Source organism: Cyprinus carpio, chromosome A7 (genome assembly GCF_018340385.1).
Source record: "Cyprinus carpio isolate SPL01 chromosome A7, ASM1834038v1, whole genome shotgun sequence".
NCBI classification, from domain to species: domain Eukaryota; kingdom Metazoa; phylum Chordata; class Actinopteri; order Cypriniformes; family Cyprinidae; genus Cyprinus; species Cyprinus carpio.
The window spans coordinates 32,416,669-32,438,454 of record NC_056578.1 but is presented as its reverse complement, the minus strand read 5'-3'; the positions used below and the strand labels follow the sequence as shown (position 1 = coordinate 32,438,454).

At 37.3% G+C, this 21,786-nt stretch overlaps 1 protein-coding gene and 1 pseudogene across 1 annotated transcript; one reads left to right on the top strand and one right to left on the bottom strand.

The window, feature by feature from the left end:
- Positions 1-5,787: 5,787 nt before the first annotated feature.
- Positions 5,788-20,976, top strand: LOC122145788 (annotated as a pseudogene).
- LOC109104387 (zinc finger BED domain-containing protein 4-like) lies at positions 10,916-13,214 on the bottom strand (the record flags this gene model as incomplete). Its single annotated transcript, XM_042760849.1, has 2 exons — positions 10,916-11,529; positions 11,624-13,214. Coding segments are annotated over 2 exons (1,815 nt in total), but the record flags the coding sequence as incomplete, so codon positions are not given.
- Positions 20,977-21,786: the final 810 nt, after the last annotated feature.

Sequence of the window (21,786 nt, the reverse complement as noted above, 5' to 3'; positions counted from 1 at the left end):
AATCACGTTAAATTCAAATTCAGTTCCATTGAACATATTTTATTAGCCTACATGACACCCATGTCTGATTCTTGCCTAAAAAGACATGATGTTTGAATTTAATAGATTTGGCTGCTTTTAGCCTTTCCCTGGAGTTGAGAAGGGTCTGGATGCAGACTTGCACTTGCACTCTCAGACTTCCATTCTCAGACTTGCACTCTCAGACACTTGTGCTTCCGCTAGCGACGTCACTTGCAGTCTTTATTTTTTATTTTTTTTTGTTCTATTTAACTTTTTGTTTGAATCTCTCAACATTTTACAACAGTAGCCAGGTGTTGAAGACAAGAAAAAAGAAACTAAATTACAATGTCACTTGCAATCTCCGCTACCTTTGACGTTACTTGCAATCAAAACAAATTGTGCATGTTGCCAATGGAGAAAAGACGCTGTGGTGGTGATTATACGATTAAAACTAAATTAGTAGGTCTACTACTATAACGTACAGGGTCCTGCAAGAAAAAGTCAAGACCAGTTTTCCTCCTGTAGAAAAAACAAACACTTAATATGGCATAATGTATTAAGATACATTAAGTTCAATTAAAAGACCAAATTAGATATATAGTTATTATTTAATGTACTACAAGGCAAGCAGATGGCTATGAACACAATGCGCAAACTTTGTCCTCCCATACAGCAAAACGCTTAATGTGGCCTAATAACAGACTAAGATGATAAAGACAATTCAGTAGGCCTAGTCTATACAGGTGCTGGTCATATAATTAGAATATCATCAAAAAGTTGATTTATTTCACTAATTGCATTCAAAAAGTGAAACTTTTATATTATATTCATTCATTACACACAGAATGATATATTTCAAATGTTTATTTCTTTTAATTTTGATGATTATAACTGAAAACTAAGGAAAATCCCAAATTCAGTATCTCAGAAAACTAGAATATTGTGAAAAGGTTCAATATTGAAGACACCTGGTACCACACTCTAATCAGCTAATTAACTCAAAATACCTTTAAATGGTCTCTCAGTCTAGTTCTATAGGCTACACAATCATGGGGAAGACTGCTGACTTGACAGTTGTCCAAAAGACGACCATTGATACCTTGCACAAGGAGGGCAAGACACAAAAGGTCATTGCAAAAGAGGCTGGCTGTTCACATAACTCTGTGTCCAAGCACATTAATAGAGAGGCGAAGGGAAGGAAAAGATGTGGTAGAAAAAAGTGTACAAGCAATTGGGATAATTGCACCCTGGAGAGGATTGTGAAACAAAACCCATTAAAAAATGTGGGGGAGATTCACAAAGAGTGGACTGCAGCTGGAGTTAGTGCTTCAAGAACCACTACACACAGACGTATGCAAGACATGGGTTTCAGCTGTTGCATTTCTTGTGTCAAGCCACTCTTGAACAACAGACAGCGTCAGAAGCACCTCGGTTAAAAAAGGACTGGACTGCTGCTGAGTGGTCCAAAGTTATGTTCTCTGATGAAAGTAAATTTTGCATTTCTTTTGGAAATCAGGGTCCCAGAGTCTGGAGGAAGAGAGGAGAGTCACACAATCCACGTTGCTTGAGGTCCAGTGTAAAGTTTCCACAGTCAGTGATGGTTTGGGGTGCCATGTCTTTTGCTGGTGTTGGTCCACTGTGTTTTCTGAGGTCCAAGGTCAACGCAGCCATATACCAGGAAGTTTTAGAGCACTTCATGCTTCCTGCTGCTGACCAACTTTATGGAGATGCAGATTTCATTTTCCAACAGGACTTGGCACCTGCACACAGTGCCAAAGCTACCAGTACCTGGTTTAAGGACCATGGTATCCCTGCTCTTAATTGGCCAGCAAACTCGCCTGACCTTAACCCCATAGAAAATCTATGGGGTATTGTGCACTGTAAAACCCGACAAGTAACTTAACTCAAACCGTTTGAGTAAACAGATATCCTTAAAAACCTGACAAGTTAGGTTTACTCAAACCGTTTGAGGAAACCGATTGCCTTAAACCATTTAAGTTTTTAAAACTAACACACTGTAAAACCCGACAAGTAACGTAACTCAAACCTTTTGTGTAAACAAATATCCTTAAAAACATGACAAGTTGGGTTTACTCAAACCGTTTGAGGAAACCGATTGCCTTAAACCATTTAAGTTTTAAAACTTAACAGTTATGAGTACTCTGAACTTAATTCAGTTGAGTTCACTGAAAGATGATATAAATTGCAATTAAGTAATTAAGTGATTAATTGAGTGATAATTGAGCATTAGTGATGAACACCTGCTGTTAACAAACAGAATTACTGAAGAAAAGAGAGAAAGGAACTACAACTGACTTCAGACACAGCCTCACTAAAACCTGACAAGTTATGTTAACGCAAACCGTTTGAGGAAACCGATTGCCTTAAACCATTTAAGTTTTAAAACTAATAGTTGTGAGTACTCTGAACTTAATTCAGTTGAGTTCTCTGAAAGAAGATATACATTGCAATTAAATAATTAAGTGATTAATTGAGTGATAATTGTAAATTAGTGATGAACAGCTGCTGTTAACAAACAGAATTACTGAAGAAAAGAGAAACACAAGAACTACAACTGACTTCAGACACAGCCTTAGATAAAATAAACTGAAATAAAATACATTAAATCTCTCAAGATCTGATTAAACAACCCCACAAACAGCATCACCAGCTCCACTTATTAATAACCAGACTGACTTTATTTCTGTCAGACGTCTACAGAAGATCTTATTTGAGAATTAACTAAGGTTTAGATGTTGATTTATGTTTTCATTTAAAGTAACCATGTTAGAGATCAGTGTTTGCTTTAGTTGGGCTCTTGACCCTTGATTTCTGTATTAGTTTTTTCTTTGGCTGTTGTAACCATTTGTTGTAACTCAAAAGCCCAGAAAAAATATCATCAGGTGTTATACACACACACTCTTAGAAGCTGCTTTTATTCAAAGCAACTTACAGTGCATTCAGGTTAGCATTTTTTTTTAATCTAAGCAGTACCGAGCTGTTGGTTGTTATACTGTATATTGGTGATGATAATCATTGAACTGTTTGGAGTTTAATCTCCGATGAAATAGGTGTTGTGTAATTAGTTGGATTGATTACAGTAAAAGTGATTCTTAGAGCCAGTGGTTCTGTGATAATCAGTTAATATAAAGAACTTTCCAAACAGTTTGGTTTTCTGTGGTGTCACTTAGTCACACACAGACATCAATTATCAGCATATGAACCTCAACAATGGTGACCATAAAAAAAAAAAAAAAAAAAAAAAAAAACCAAAAATGCAGCAGAGCATGCTGGGAGCCATGGATGAGTTTTGTACTACAATAGTACCCAGCATGCATTGCAGCATGTTTTTTTTTTCGTAACCATTGTTGAGGTTCATATTCTGATTATTGATGTCTGTGTGTGACTAGTTGACACCATAGAAGACCAAACTGTTTGGAAAGTCCTTTATATTAACTGATTATGAAAGAACCACTGACTTTTTGAATGGCTTTCATTGTAATCAACTGAACTAACTATAGAACACCTATTTAGTAAAATTTCGGACTCTGAACAGCTCCATAATTGATGATTATCATCACCAATATGCTGTACAACAACCAGTACCTGATCATATTTTCTCTGGGTTTTTTTGAGTTATAACAAACATGTTTCAAAAACACATGGTTACAACGTCCCAAAAAAAATAATCTAAGACAGAAAACAAGGGTCAAGAGCCCAACTAAAGCAAACACTGATCTCTAACATGGTTACTTCAAATGAAACAATAAATCAACATCTAAACCTTAGTTAATTCTCAATAAGATCTTCTGTAGATGTCTGACAGAAATAAAGTCAGTCTGGTTATTAATAAGTGGAGCTGGTGATGCTGTTTGTTAACAGCAGCTGTTCATCACTAAAGCTCAATCAGCACTTAATTAATCACTTGATTACATAATTGAAAAGTTTTAAAACTTACATGGTTTAAGTAAAGGCAATCTGTTTACTCAAACGGTTTGAGTTACTGTGACTTGTCAGGTTTTACAGTGTGAAGAGGAAAATGCGATATGCCAGACCCAAGAATGCAAAAGAGCTGAAGGCCACTATCGGAGCAACCTGGGCTCTCATAACACCTGAGCAGTGCCTCAGACTGATCGACTCCGTGCCACACCGCATTGCTGCAGTAATTCAGGCAAAAGGAGCCCCAACTAAGTATTGAGTGCTGTACATGCTCATACTTTTCATGTTCATACTTTTCAGTTGGCCAATATTTCTAAAAATCCTTTCTTTGTATTGGTCTTAAGTAATATTCTAATTTTCTGAGATACTGAATTTGGTATTTTCCTTAGTTGTCAGTTATAATCATCAAAATTAAAAGAAATAAACATTTGAAATATATCAGTCTGTGTGTAATGAATAGATATAATATACAAGTTTCACTTTTTGAATGGAATTAGTGAAATAAATCAACTTTTTGATGATATTCTAATTATATGACCAGCACCTGTATGTCTTGTTGTTGACTCAACGTATATATACAGACCAGCAAATATGAACGTGCATTATGAAATGCATTAAGTGATTTTAAAAGGATCAACTCCGTACAGGCAAGCAGACGAGTACAGAACGCAATGCGTTAAATTGTACATTAAACGTTTTCCTCCTATAGAAAATCATTATAAATAAAACACATATTGTAGCTTAATGGACGAAGACAGTGATATAAATGAGTTGTAGACAGTTTATTCTATATGGAAAAATGCTGAACGCAAACTTTGCGTGTTGCGTTTATTCTGAGCTCACCTGCTTGCCTGTACATATTAGTTATGTATTTTAGTAATCTAGAGAAGCATATTGAGTTTGGCCTTTATCATCTTAGTCCATTATGCCACATTTTGCGGTATGTGAGGAAAATACTTTATAAATATTCATTATATTAATGAACTGTATATTTAATTTGATATTTTAATAGCATCTTAATACATTAAGCCATGTTAAGTGTTTATGTTTTTCTACGGGAGGAAAACGCTTAGCGAGAGACTTTGCGCAAACGTTCATATTCTGGTGTTCTGGTCATTTGCCGGTCTTGTCTTTTTCTTGAAGGACCCTGTACGTTATAGTACTAAATTAGTTTTAATCGTTTAATCACCACCACAGCTTCTTGTCTCCATTGGCAACATGCACGATTTGTGTCAATTGCAAGTGTCGCAGGTAGCAGAGAGTGCAAGTAGCGATTGCAAGTGACATTGTAATTTAGTTTCTTTTTTCTTGTCTTCGCCACCTGGCTACTGTTATAAAATGTTGGGAAATTCAAACAAAAAGTAATAAAAAATTCAACAAAATAAAAAATAAAGACTGCAAGTGATGTCACTAGCGGAAGTGCAAGTGTCTGAGAGTGCAAGTCTGAGAGTGCAAGTGCAAGCCTGCAGCCAGACCCTCTTGCTGGAGTTGGTTCACCCTCAGCCTATGGACGGAATTATTTTAGCAAAAACAACGTGCCAAAAGTGTAAGCGCGGAAAGATGGAAGTCAGAAGAATGCATCATATTTATTTTGAGTTAGCATGAAGCTGCAGTTTCACAATACATGAATTACACTTGCGAGTAACAGTAAAATGCTACAAATATTTTTTTCTTACACCTTTACAAAGCTGATCTTGCGCATGCAACTTTAAATTACTTAGTCTTATGTACACTTCCACAACTCTTACCCTGCGTTTGCAAATATTTTAGGCATTATTTTATCTTCATAACAGGACCAATAATAATGCATTGCTCCCACCCGCCCTAGATATTAAAGAGCGAGGGTGAATGCGCATGCGCGGTTAGGAGGAACCGGCTGAGGTTCATTTCATGCTATGTGTGGTTGACTTCGTACGGATCAGAGTGTGAGAGCGAGCGAGCGAGGGTCAGAGAGTAAGAGGAAGTTTGGGATTCAAGCTTTGGGTCAGGCAACTGAATGTGTTGCTGAAACTGAAAGAGGAGAACACGAAACGTCTATGACAGCAGCGTCAAGTGAACTAAGCGAATAAACACAAGCGGCTTGCGCAGCTGATATCAAGAGAAGCAGATAGATCCGAGAAGAGAAGAGAAGAGAAGAGAAGAGAAAGGGATATCCAATCGGACTAACGTTAACTAGTTGGGTTGCTTTGAAAGCGTGGACAAGGCTGTAAACCAGGTAACGTAAGTAACGTTAGCTCCTTAAACCATTCAAACAACGGCCGTCATCTCGCGTCGCAATAACCTCCTCCCTCGAGATTGCACTTTATCTATTTCACGCTTTTTGTCACCTAAACAAAGCAAACAGCAATCCTTACAGCATCTGTTGTAAATTGCGATGTATCTGCAGGACATTTGCACTCCTTCGCTTCCGCGAGTAACGTTAATTCAGAATGACGACAACACAGTTTCTTTGGGCGTTGGGTGCAAAAACTAAACAATTTATAGAGGAAAATGCGCGTCAAAAGTGGCAATGCGGCACGAAGGCAAGATAAAAAAAAACTTGATCATAATTCAAGACAGCATGAGTCCACGCTGCGCTTTGCACCGTGGGTTAGCTCAGCCTTACATCAGAGGATACAAGTTTTAACCGCACAGGGTTTCGTTCTGCATTATAGTTGGACATTGGGTCTGGTTCACGCGCTGTCATGTGCCCACGGTGACATACCTGCTTGGCTGCGATTAGCGCGCTTCTCGGCGGGCCTTCGGCTGTCTGATCAGTGCGCAGTGGCTGATCCAGCAGGCCTCATGGATAGCAACCCGCTCATTGCGACTGGAGGACACGCTTGTCCTTATGAAAGCGGCCCAGACTCTCATTGTTCAAACATAAAATGTGTCACAATCGAACTGTGCAATAGCAGCGTGTACGTGGATTATCTCCGCTACATGTGCAACTCACTAAACCCTGCGAGGCGCAGTGTTTATTCAAATTGTTATCTATTTGAAAGTGGAATTCGGATGTTTCAGCATTCTGAATGTGGAGTGAAATGGCTTCAAGTATCCATATGTGCATGATCATTGCTTGACTTGACGTTTGGGCCCTTCCCACGTGAATACTTGCGTGCAGACCACCATTGCACCTACACTAAAATGTAAAGTTACTCAAATGTTGTGTTCTCTAGCCGTTTAATTACGATTATGTAAGTGTTGACAATTATTACTTAGGGGTTATTACATTTTAACAACTGTAATCAGTTACAGCTACTAAGAAAAATGTGTAATAAAATTACAGTAATTATGAAAATGTTAATTACAAAGGGGATTACATTTGAAATTTATACATCCACATACAGATGCGGAAAACACAGACTGGTTCGTAGAATTCAGTCATAAAGACGGAATTCCTATAGCCTAACGCGGACGGAATATGCCTTGTTTTGGACGATTAACTCAAAAGTATGTCAGTACACTTGAATCAAAACGCTATATGGACTAGAGTCTTAATATTAAGCCGCAAAAAGACAATATCCTGCACATTCTGCGTGTCTGTGGAAGTCAGTCGCGGACTGGCCATCGGGAGAACCGGGACAATTCCCGCTGGCCTGGCAGCCGATTTGGCCCGCTATTTTATTATTATTATTTTATAATTGCCCGCCGAATGTACTAAAGCGATAATTTCAGAATCCGCGATTCGATAATTAAATCTTTAATAAATCTTCAGTTGGTTAGTCGTGACTGTCAATGCTTCGGCTTGCGCGCTCTCTGCGCATCTGACAAAAGGTTTGGATCAGAGTATCCAATGCGAAAGAGAGAATGGAGTGGATTGTGGAAGCGCACAGGTGGAGCAGAGAAGCAAAAGTACTGTTCCACTGTAAAAAATGAATCATGGGTCTTGTAATTTTCATAAAAAATGAAGGTGATAATTAAAAATATTGTATATATTTCATTAAAGAAATTCTGATTCAGTGTTGTATAGAAGATATTGAGGACTTCTTACTTCTTTCTTGTTTTCCTCATTTTTTTTTAAAGGAAACTTAAGCAGTTTTGGGGCTTGAACTGGAACTGATTAAACTTAAAAAAAAAAAAAAAATAAGGAAAGAAGGCTACCTATTTATTTTTTTAGAATTAGCTCTGTTTTGGAGTTTTATTTTAGAGGGGATTGTTATAACAATATATAGTTAATATATATATATATATATATATATATATATATATATATATATATATATATATATATATAATACAACTGTAGTTCCCAGCATGCTTTGCATATGGCTGGATATGGAGAGTAAATTTTGGAATGAAATGCTATTTTATGTGTTTTTGAGTGAAGGGAAATTTCTATTAATGTTTAATATTCAGTTATGTCTGACATTTGAAAGAGTTTTTTGTTACACTGAAGTTTCTATTTCACAGTGCAGTCGTTACCATTGTGCAGAAGAGTAGAGCTTTATGGATACTACTCCTCTAAGGCATTAAGCCTTCTTCAGTGAGCAGTAGCTTTGCTAGTACAGTACTTTCCAGTATTACTCAAGTACTATTTTCCTACTTAAGCTGCTTGGCTGTATGTCTTTTAAATGTACAAAATAACTCAGTCAAATACAAACAGACCTCACTCAAAATCACAGACTTTTGAGAATCAACTTAAAATAAATTAGCACATTTCGCTAATTATATTAAATTCATTGTGTCATAGATTAATTAAATAGGAGATTTCACATGATTTATTCAGGTAGATTCCATTAAAAAGAAATCAAGCCTGGAAAAACTACTCAAAAATATTATGTGTAATATTGTTACCATAACTTTTTTTTAAGTAAATAGCTTGTTCCATTTTTTACAGTTCAGGGTTTCAAGTGCAGGTCAGTTTCATCTGTAAAGATGCTATTGTAGTTTTGTCTTTGTTTACTTAGTTAAGCAGCAGCAGCCCATTGCTCATCAGTCATCACTCAAAATACTGTATAATAGGGATATGCCGGTATCAAATTTTCCTGTTGCGATTAATTGATAATGTTTTGTCACGGTATGCGGTATTATCACGGTATTGAAATTAAGTTTTTAAAAAGTGGTCATAATACAGTATTACAGGTTAAATAACTTTTTTTTTATAACAAAAATAACTAAACATTTGAATACAATAAAGCAATACAAAAAATATATTTAAAATAAAAGTTTTACACCGATTAAAGTGCAAAAGAACTTTAAAGACCCATAGGTATCACTTTACAATAAGACCTCATTAGTTAACCTTAGATAATGCATTAACATTCACAATGAGCAATAGCTACATTTGCTTCAGAAGTTATTCATCTTTGTTAAAAAATTCAAGTCTTAGCTTATGTTAGCTCATTTAATAGCAAAGTTGCAACTTTCGAATTTAACAATGTGTTATTAAATATTGGAATACCTAAGATTAATGAATGTTCAGAAGAATTTTTCATTGGCAGTTTGTTAAATAATGAAGCCCTAATGTAAAGTGTTAATGAACAATAGAGAATCAAAACACTTTCAAACAATATCTAGGGCATGTTGTAGTCCAGATTAAAATTGAAAAATTTTATGGAAATATATAAATATTATTTTATATTATTTAAATGTTTAGAAAGTACCAGTTGCTTTTATTAATGGGGTTTCCAGGGTAAGGGCTGCATTTTCTGCAGTTTAGCGCCATCTGCTGTCAGAGAGTGAATGTGCTTTCATTCAGCACGTCTCTCACGTGTTTCTCCATGTGCTTCTCGTGCATGCTTGTTTACATCAGAGCGCACACGAGTCTTTAAAGCAGCATACAGCGGTGTTGTGCATTTTGACCAGCTGATGGGAAAAGTATACTTAAATTGTATTCCAAATTCGGAATAATTTGTAATATATAATTATTCTCGGTATTTAGAAGTGCCCACAATAACAATACCGTGCATATTCATTACCGCGATATATCGCATTACCGAATATCGGCACATGTCTACTGTATAAACAACATTATTATTATCTATTGTAATGTTACAGTAGTAATTTAGAAGAAAAATAATATTTTATAATAGGTTTAGGGGGAGCTAGGGCAGACAACAACACAAGCCTTACGAAAATTAACAATGATTTTACTATAAATCCAAAGACAATGGTTACTATTAAACCATGGTAACCACAAATTCACCATGGTTTTTGCTACACCAACCATGGAATTTGTAGTAAAAAATAATACAAATGGTAATCCATTTGCCAAAAAAAAAGAACATGGTTACTGTACTTTTACTATAATAAAAGCATGGCTAATTTTTGTAAGGGAAAGCATGACTCATGTTCAGTATTAGGATTTTTCTAGAAAGATATTGTATTGATGTACTGATTTTTACATGTAGGCAATTTAGAAAGTATAGTTTTGTTAAATCTTGAGTATTAAAGTCATGAGAGAGAGAGATATCAGTGCAAAATAAAGAGAATGAAAAGAAAAATGGAAGTGAAGGTGCAGTTCAGGAGAGAACTTTTAATTATTTTGCATGTCTCCAACCTAAAGATTTAACCCGGTCTGATATTTTTTTTTTCCCAGTCCCCCCCTTGTAGAAATTAATGGCGCAGACATGCGGTTTCATTTACTACACATAGGCCTCCTGAAGCTTGTGGTGTTTTCAGCCTATGCCGCATCAATATATGAGTACATGAACACATAAACATAATCTCTAGAACTGAGTCACTTCATGAGCATAGAGCCCGACCGATATGGATTTTTGGGGGCCGATGCCGATGCCGATATTAACTCGAAAAGAGCCGATTTATAAGCCGATATTTTGATTTTGAAAATAAACTGGATATTAGACCCATTTCCTATAAACTACACTTACACAACATTCAACAGCAAAATATCTGCCTGTTCTATGTATGTGGGCTGTATAAACCATTTTCCAGAAGGGATTATGTTAAAAAAAGCCTTAGATTACAGTCTCAATGACTAAACAATTGCACATCAAAAGTATATATTTTTTAATGATCAAAAAACAGTCTGGTTTTAAACATTTAACAGTTTTCCAGTTGAAGCTGGTTTTAACAGTCTGTGTGTGTACTGTAAATAAATTATAATACTAAAGTTAAAGTAAAAGAGCTATACCAAACCAATTCAATATTCCACAAAACCATGTCAATGAATTGAAAATAAAATTAAAATAAGTTAAATGTATAGCTACATATAAAATAAATAAATATAAAATATATAATAAATAAATAATACCGAAATATAATTTAAACAATGTAGAATGTTCTCAATATATACAACACACAGGCAAGAGGTTTTCCTCCTTCACTACTTTTTACAAATTATACTTTTAGAATTTTACTCTGTCTTGCTCTGAACTTTAATATTTGAACAGTGTTTTGAAAAATGTCTTGAACAGGGTGCTCCTTAGTACTGCCAGTTGAAAAGTGGCAGGTTGTAGTACAGGAAGCACAACATCTCTGCCTTGGAACCTGTTAGAGAGCTCCTCCTATCTTGATAGATGGCCCCCACAGTGCTGAATACCCTCTCACTAGGGACAGATGAAGGTGGAGGAGTGAGAAACCTCCTGGCCAATGGAGCCAGAGTCTGGAAGCGGCCAGCGTTTTGCCTCCACCACTGCAGGGGGTCACCTGATGATGATGATGATGACAAATACAAATGTTATATACTTAATATACAAAAGCATAACTTAATTTGATATCACTGAAAAATAAATAGTGAAACCTGTTTTGCGATCAAGAACGGGCTCTTGAAGATATCGATCCAGCTCCTCGTTCAGACTCTCAGACACCCCTGTCACTGTTTGCTGGCTCTGCAACATGTCCTCGTAGAGATGGTCAAGCACACTCTGCTTCTGGTCTAGGGACTTCTCCATCCTAGGTTTCTTTGAATATTCCTCGGCACCCTTATGAGTGGCTGCTGAGCTTGCTTGATGTTGTTTGTCTGCCTCTTTTTCAAGCCAGGTTTTGGCCTTCTTGGTTGTGCTGTCAGAGAGGGGACGCTGTTTGTAACGAGGATCCAGCACACAGGCCAGCACTGCTTCTTTGGACTCTGCAATCTTGGAAAACCTTCTGATTAAGCTGTCGAGCATGACCTTCCTCAAAGTCTGAATTCCTCTAGTTTCAGGACCCTGAGTCTCCAGAAATCTTTTCAAAACCTCAATGGTGGGGATGATGCATGATGCAGATGCATCAGACTTACTCACTTCTAGAGTAATTTCCTCAATTGGTTCCAGTGTGTTGATCAGCTTTTCGACCAGGTCCCACTCCTCCACACTTGGACATGTAAAATGTCCAAAGTCCCCAGAGTAGACTGTCAGTGCTCTCTTTTGCTCCTGCATCCTTTGGAGCATATGCAATGTAGAATTCCATCTGGTTGGGCATGCCTGGAGAATGCGGTGTTCAGGTAGACCAACATCCTTCTGAATTTGTTCAAGCTTCTGCTTGGCAGGGACTGAATGACCAAAATGGGTTGCACACCTCTTCAGTTTGGCCAGGATGTCACCTACAGCTCTCTGTGCCTGGAGGCCATCATTCACAACAAGCTGGAGGGTGTGAGCACTGCAGCTGAGGTCAGGCATCTCCACCAACCTCATCCCCTTAACAACATTGGCTCCACTGTCCCTGAGCACCAGCAGCACACGTTGACTGTCTATATCCCACTCGGTAAGCATGTCTAAAAACAACTGTCCAATGTACTCACCAGTGTGAGATCCACTCATGGCTTTCACATTTAGGACAACTTGCACCCTGTTCCATTCTTCATCGATGAAGTGAGCAGTCAAGCTCATTAGCGACTCAGTGGACCCTGACCAACAATCTGTTGTAAATGCAATATGCTTTGCATTTTCAACAGCCAAAAGCTCCTTTATCTTGATCACCACTTTTGCATGCACATGATGCAATTTATCTGTGCGATAAAACTTTTCTGTCTTCAGAGTGTACCTAGGCTCTGCAGCAGCCAGCAGCCTTCTAAACCCCACACCTTCCACCACAGAAAAAGCTTGGATGTCTGTCGCTATCATCTCCATTACTTTTTTGTCCAGGTTTTTTGCCCTTGGATCTGATGGACCCCATTTGAGTACCTTATCAAATGCTTGTGGCAGGGTAGGCTGCTGTGTTCTAACAGAAAGAGTTTTTTGTACCTCACTCTGCTGCTGTGCCTCTTTATATTGCTCACTGTGTTTGGTTTTCAGATGAGTCCACAAATTGGAAGTGTTTTTCTGCTTCGCTTTGATAGATCCCTGGCTTACATTAGCTGCACATATATTGCAGAACACTGCATTAGAGGAATCTTTGGAAAAGTAGTCCCACACTTTGCTGCTACAACGTTCACCTTTTTCAGCCATCTGTAGGGCAGAAATAGAGACAGAGAAAGAATAAGCATGTGTATTAATAATATCACCATGTATCAATACTCATGTCATCATTAGAATTATAATAATAATAATAAACAGGGATCTCCTACATAGGGAAAAATGAGAAATATAGAGAAATATATATATATTTTTTTTATTTGTCAAGCAATAGGTATTACCTATTACCTACTTATATTTAACTATATTATTACAACATTTTCCTGTTATGTCTGTAAAGCTGTTTTGAAACAATCTGTAAAAAAGAAGGAAAAAAAAGCGCTTGTTCAGCTCACATTTATTTACATGTCCCCTCTGTTTTAATCATTTCTGACGCACCTACTGTAGTTACTGTAACTACACTATATTTGCTCTCACAGACACATTCACAACGGACCCGTATATCTTCTCCTCTTATCTTTGTGCAGTCTGAATCAAAACATCGTCATGCGCTGGCGAACGTAAAGTTAGCCTACTGTTACCGGAAGATTACGGAATCAATTCGAAGTTGAATGGTTAACGTTAGTGTCATGAACACACCGCTGTCAATTTTTAGAAGAACCACCTTCAAACAAGTTAATAGCAAGCATTTAAGGGGCCTGCTAAAAAGGAATCTATGTTAGCGTTAGAATAACGTAACAGTTGTTGTTTTCTCGAGGCACGCTGTACATAACTTCTAGTCATTGACTACACGCGCCCCCCTGCCACAGTTACGCGGTCATTATGTGGGAAACACTGCAGATATATTTAGAATAAGTTAAACGCTTACGTTATAGTTTGACCTCTTATTAACGTTTGCGCTCTTCCACTGATAAACATGGTATTAGCTTTGTGGCTAATCTAATATAGCAATGCATTAGCGGCTGTAAGTGATGTTACAGAATATTTAGAAGTGATAATGATAGGACCGTTAGCTAGAATTACCACACTGTTTTTATATACAGTGTATGAACTAAATCTACAATCATTTCACATGACGAACGACAGACTCACCGTCAAAAAAGTACATCTCCGTGGCTCGGCTGATAGCTTTCTTCTGTAGTGGATTTCTGGCGCTGTTGTCAACTGGGGAGTTGCAGAGCTCCCTCTGGTGGGCAAACTATGCAACACTCATAACATGAGTGAAGCATGAGACTCTGTTTCTCATGTTTCATCGGCCGTCATAAACGCCGATGCCGATTTAAATGCAATTAGCTCATATCGGCCGATAATATCGGCCGGCCGATATATCGGTCGGGCTCTACATGAGCATTTGACTTATTTTTGAGAAAACTATCGTCATATCATATACAAAGAGACACCAATGTTTCAAAAAGACACCAATGTTCCAGAAGTTTAGTACACAGAATAGGACACATGCTTAATAACCATATTTGAGTTGATGTATATGCTTTTATTTATTATAATTTTTTAATTAACTATTTTTTTTTTCCAAAACCATTGTTAGACACAGTGTTTCCTGTAGTTATGCAAAAGATTTGATGTTGCTCTACACAACGTTCCCTTTTTCAGCCATCTGTAGGGCAAGAAATAGAGACAGGAGAAAGAATAAGCATGTGTATTAATAATATCACCATGTATCAATACTCATGTCATCATTAGAATTATAATAATAATAATAAAACGGGGTCTCCTACATAGGGAAAAATGAGAAATATAGAGAAATATATATATATTTTTTTACATTTGTCAAGCAATAGGTATTACCTATTACCTACTTATATTTAACTATAGTATATTACAACATTTTCCTGTTATGTCTGTAAAGCTGCTTTGAAACAATCTGTAAAAAAGAAGAAGAAAAAAAAAGCGCTTGTTCAGCTCACATTTATTTACATGTCCCCTCTGTTTCAATCATTTCTGACGCAACCTACTGTAGTTACTGTAACTACACTATATTTGCTCTCACAGACACATTCACAACGGACCCGTATATCTTCTCCTCTTCTCTTTGTGCAGTCTGAATCAAAACATCGTCATGCGCTGGCGAACGTAAAGTTAGCCTACTGTTACCGGAAGATTACGGAATCAATTCGAAGTTGAATGGTTAACGTTAGTGTCATGAACACACCGCTGTCAATTTTTAGAAGAACCACCTTCAAACAAGTTAATAGCAAGCATTTAAGGGGCCTGCTAAAAAGGAATCTATGTTAGCGTTAGAATAAACGTAACAGTTTTGTTGTTTTCCTCGAGGCACGCTGTACATAACTTCTAGTCATTGACTACACCCCCCCCCCTGCCACAGTTACGCGGTCATTATGTGGGAAACACTGCAGATATATTTAGAATAAGTTAAACGCTTACGTTATAGTTTGACCTCTTATTAACGTTTTGCGCTCTTCCACTGATAAACATGGTATTAGCTTTGTGGCTAATCTAATATAGCTATGCATTAGCGGCTGTAAGTGATGTTACAGAATATTTAGAAGTGATAATGATAGGACCGTTAGCTAGAATTACCACACTGTTTTTATATACAGTGTATGAACTAAATCTACAATCATTTCACATGACGAACGACAGACTCACCGTCAAAAGAGTACATCTCCGTGGCTCGGCTGATAGCTTTCTTCTGTAGTGGATTTCTCTGGCGCTGTTGTCAACTGGGGAGTTGCAGAGCTCCCTCTGGTGGGCAAAAACTATGCAACACTCATAACTGAGTGAAGCATGAGACTCTGTTTCTCATGTTTCATCGGCCGTTATAAACGCCGATGCCGATTTAAATGCAATTAGCTCATATCGGCCGATAATATCGGCCGGCCGATATATCGGTCGGGCTCTACATGAGCATTTGACTTATTTTGAGAAAACTATCGTCATATCATATACAAAGAGACACCAATGTTTCAAAAAGACACCAATGTTCCAGAAGTTTAGTACACAGAATAGGACACATGCTTAATAACCATATTTGAGTTGATGTATATGCTTTTATTTATTATAATTTTTTAATTAACTATTTTTTTTTCCAAAACCATTGTTAGACACAGTGTTTCCTGTAGTTATGCAAAGATTTGATGTCAAAAACAGTATCAGTAAACAATTTCTTATGATTTTAAATCTGCATTGAACTTAAGATCAATCTCAATGTAAAAGGCAGTACTAAAGTCTGATTTTGTGGTGTATGTGTTCAAATTTGATCATCTTAATTCAAGTGATGAAGGATTGTGAAAGTCTGACAGTGTTGAGCACTATTGTAAGGTTAACCCTGTATGGTGTAAATGTTTGAAAATGATTAACAGTTGCGAATAAACATTAATTAGAAATTTAGAAAAGTAATCAAACAGTAATCAGTTATATTACTTGAATAAAGTAATTGAAAAAGTTACACTACTATTACATTTTGAATAAGGTAACTTGTAATCTGCAACCTATTACATTTCCAGAGTAACCTTCCCAATACTGTTTACAACAGCTGAGCATGTCAGAAGTTCAGTTCAGAGGTGCCATGTCCTTGTTGCCTTATATAGCTTGCTTCTGAAAACCCAGGGAAGCATGAGACTACAATTAATGAATGATAACGCTGGGTTTTAATGATAAAAAGTAAAATTGATTTTCATTCATTGAAAGACCATTTTAGACCTTTAAATGCATCGTCCAAATGAATCTTATGAAACCGGTCATGAATATACCAGGTCATATTTCATATTTGTAATAGGGAAATCAAAAGGATTTCAAAAGGAATTTGAAATAGGAAACAAAAAGTAGAAATGGTCTCGGGATGAACAAATTGTTACATTTTGATGAATGGTTTATATAATACCTGTCTGTTAAGGTTTATTTAAAGAATATCGAGTTTGTTAACCACCATACTTGTGGCTCATCTATCCTTAGAAAAAACATGGCGGATGCTGACCTGGACTTCACAACAGGCGATGCTGGTGCCTCTGCTACCTACCCCATGCAATGCTCTGCCCTGCGCAAAAATGGTTTTGTGGTGTTAAAAGGTCGACCATGCAAGATTGTGGAAATGTCGACATCAAAGACCGGCAAACATGGACACGCCAAGGTGAGTCAGGGCTCTAGAGTGCGACCAATATGGTCACACATGCGACCTAATTTCTCAATGGTGTGACTAGAAAAAAAGTCTCCGCGACTCTGAAAGTCTCCCTGTGGTTCAACAACAGACACTAGAGCCTGCATTTCAGCCCGAGCCCGACGCTGACTTTTTTACGCCCCTCGAGCCGGCCTTCGGGATAATTTTCACGTCATAGTTTAGACGCGGGCCGGGCCTCCCGCCTGGTTTAGACTCCACCTTACTTTTATATTTTAGACATCCATCAATTAGTGATGAAAAAAAAATTGCCGCGTTGGTGGAAACAACACGAGACTGTGCTACCATGACTGTCAAGAGCGGCTCAACGGTGTTTAGTGTCCCACAGCAGCAGCGCAGCTGAACAGTTCTCCGTTCAAATACACGCAATAGACTCAAGCTTGCTGCAAAAACCCGGCAAAAGTATTTACCGTAAATATGTACATTTAGGAGATATTTGAATTATTTACTAATAAACTAGTGTTTCCTGAGTCTGTGTTGCAAGGATGAAATTCCTGATCCTGACTCGCCATCTCATTAGACGTGCCTTTACAGAGAAGTGCATCTTTATGGATTATGCTTATAATGAAAGAGTTTTTGTTTTCGATTTGTTTTATTTCGTTAAGTAATCATTTAAAGCTTTCTATAGATATATTTATCATGTCTGTGAGGCATCTATTCACTGAGTTTTGGTTCATTTTTGTACTCCTGTTAAAGACGAGACGCAGAAAGTGCATCGTGTTTGTTTTCTTTATTTCATAAAAGCACAATGTTTTGTTGATATTGTGAGTGCACACAAATAAAAGACCCTTTGCAGTTACGAATGATGTATTACTCTTATGTGCAAAAATGACGGCGTATCCACTGAAAAAAATGCAAGTGATCACGCTGGCGTCTCCATGTCCTGAAGCGTCTCTATAGATTTTGTTTTAGGCGAGTTGTGAAAATTTGAGAAGACTAAATTGATCAAACATAGGCTCACTGTCTAACGCTGGCCACTTGGTCGTTACTTTAAGAAAAGCTACAACATTTAACAAACAAAAAATGCTCAAAGTTTTTCTAAATTAACTTAATAAAAAATGAAATATTATCACTTTGCTATTACATTCAAAACTGAACTATTTTTATAGCTGAGACAGTAGTATAAACTGTTTAGGGACTGTTTAGCTGTTCAAATCAGACACTAGAGCATCCCTTCATTCAGACACAGTGGAAGACCTGATAAGAATCAGTGTAGAGGGGCCAAGTCTGGAAGATTTTGCTGCTATAGAGAGTGTGGCCAGCTGGTTTAGCCAAGGCCAAAGATCAAGAAGGCCAAACTACAGGAGTTGGCAATCTGAGGGGCATGTGACTGCAATGGAGGATAGTCCATAAGACACTGAGCCATGAGATGTTCAGTTTGAAGCCCTTAAAACACTTAATTTAGATTTTCTTTTTATTTCATTTATCTTGAGGTTTTAAGTTTAAATTTCAGCTCAGTGAAGCACTTTAAGCACCAACACTTCTTCAGTAAGTTACCTTTCTTCTAGAATTGTGCTTCAAATAAAGAACATTATGTTGACCAGATTGTTAGTTAATCATTTACAAGTCAATATTGCCTATATGGACAGTGATTTTTTTTTAAGAAAGTGAACTTGTAAACCTGCGGTGTTAAATGCAATGTGTTTGAAAATTTGGGTGCACCTAACTTTTATGTTGCCAGTGCAAAAAGTTAGTCTAGAGCCCTGTCAGTGATGGTCTGTGACAAAGTAGAAAAATATTATAGTTCACGGGCGGTTTCTTCATTAGGGTGATTGCGTAATGCACTACCAATGTGCAAAAGGGAGGTATTTTTTTTTCTATGACAGCTGTCACTATTCTAGACTGCTTGTTCTGCCTCTGGATATATAGTCAAATCAGCATCAAGTCAGGTTCTGTGGATATCGCCTCCTCTTTTTGGGGCATTTTTACTCTGGCCGAGAATCTCCCAGACTGTTCTCATAGACTTCCATACAAACATTTGAACTGCAGGTACTGCAATGCAATCTCTATGAGTTCTTGGAGGGCTAGCACTAATGTGCTTTCATAAACCATAAGTAACCTTAACTTTAGCAGTGATTGGTGGGAACAAACTATAAATAAGAAATATGAAGTCAGGACTAGTCTGGCCTGAATAAAGCAAACCAGTTCAGTGTAGATGGATGATGATTGTAATGGAGGTTAAAACGATTACAGTGTCATACAGGAGTCGTAAATTATTAGATGCACTTTATTATTAATGTGCAAACAAACAGACTGTGTCTGTGTGCTCTCCTATAGCTTTTTGCACAAGCACATTTCAGTATGGTCGCATGGACAGTCGCTGAAGAAACGTGTTATTATAGGAGTTTGCGATGGTCAATAGCGTTTATATACCTATGGGTATGAACACTCACTCTGACAGAGGAACTGTTCACTGATGTCGTCAAGCTGCCTAAAGATCACCATATTCACCAAACTTGTGTTTTGATCTGTTTAATCATTTGGAATGGATCTGTATATATTTATATACAGTCAGGTTAAGGCGACTGGTCTAGTGGTCTGTTGGCGTCTCCGTGTAGTCGCTGTTTTGGTATTGCTGCTTGACTTGTAGTTATTTATATACTGTATGTATAGAAAATGCTCTCTTAACAAATGTAAAATATTTTCCCCAGTTTTTTTGCTGTTGCACTGTATATATTAATTGTGAATTATGATTTTTTTATTTTTTATTTATTTATTTTTTATCTTGTAAAAAGCTTGCAGAAAATATCGCTTTGTGGGAATCATCCTCAATCTTTACCTTGGTAAAACAATTATTTTTTTTTATTTAAAATGTCTAAAGTCTTACTACTACTCCTTTCATTATAAAGTGATAAATCATACCGGGATGTATGCTAAAATGTTTGTATGAGGTGCCTTATTTAGAAAATTTCCCACAAGCCGCCACTGTAGTAGTTGACAACTAAGCTGGACTAGGGCACATCATTTTCATTTATTTTGAATTCAGTAACATTGATTTTTTAGCTAATAGATGTATAAATCTGTTAGATGAGTATATCAGAGCAAAACACATTTTATTTAGCAGTCATAGTATTGATAACGGTTAACTGCCCAGTTACATGGATTATGTACAGATGAATGTTTGTTTTGCAAAAAAGGGAGTTCCAGAAGTCCCTTTATACAAGGTTTTATAAATTAGCTGTATGTGCATGTGAAAGGGAGGCCATTTATTCACACAATGTGAAGCATGAAGTGGATGAAATGCAGTGAGCTGATTTTTGAATAGACAGCGTATACACCATGCTTCACTTTATTTTTGTTCAAAGGTTCACATGGTTGGGCATTGACATCTTCTCTGGCAAAAAGTATGAGGATATCTGTCCCTCAAACCCACAATATGGACGTCCCTAACATCAAAAGAAATGGACTACCAGGTATGTAATGGGGAATATTACACACAATTGTACTGTTAGTATATCATACCATTGTTTTACAAACTTCTGTTTTTCCACTTTTCAGCTTATTGGCATACAGGATGGCTACCTGTCTTTGCTCCAGGATAGCGGTGAGGTCAGAGAAGACCTAAAAATGCCAGAAGGAGACCTGGGCAAAGAGATAGAAAGCAAGTTTGATGCTGGTGAGGAAATCCTGGTAGTGTCGTTAAATCATCCACCATTCAAATGTCAGTGAGCATACAAACATAATAGTGTTAGTAGTGTAACTAATAGGGATGTCCCGAGCCCGATGATGGGGTTGGGGTAGATCAAGCAATTTTTTAACTGATGGTATTGGCTCTCCTCAGCCAGATCCTTATTTTATGTCAGCTGTCAAGCCGGTGTTGTGCAGCAGGAGGCAGTATGTGCCTTAAAGTGGTTTTGCCAGCCGCCATTAAAAGAAAAAGAGCTTATGGCCTTATTTTCCTGACCAAAATGCGAGAGCTCACTGTTGTAGCATCGAATGTGAGTGAGTGTGTGCCACGCACTTAAAACATGTTCGTTGCAATCGCAAATCTCTCTCTCCTCTCGCTCAAAGTGTGCACTAGTGTGTGCTCAAACTGTGACCTGTGCACTCGCAAATCTCTCCGTGCACTTGAACTAGAGATTAAATTTTTTTTTGCACCTGGGACTAAACCGTTGTCAAAAGTTATCAACCAATCAGACTTCTGTGACTGACCGATGAAAAATGCTGCGTGAAATCTAATTGGCTGATAGAGAACTGCACCTAGAATTCTTTTGACAATCAAAGATGGATCTTTCATTTCATTACAGTTGAATAATATTTAGGCAATATTAATCAAATGTATATTAGAAATTGCTGGGATTGGGGTGCTTGGATGATTTGTACAAATAAATAACCTAGTCTGTCTTAACTGGTTGTTCAAACCCCTCTGAGCAATTTATCTAAAAATAACATATTATAGCCTATATGGCTTTTTAGACACACTGCATATAAAGTGGTCGGTGGTCCCACAGTGGTCAGCAACAGGTGGCCTGCAGGCCA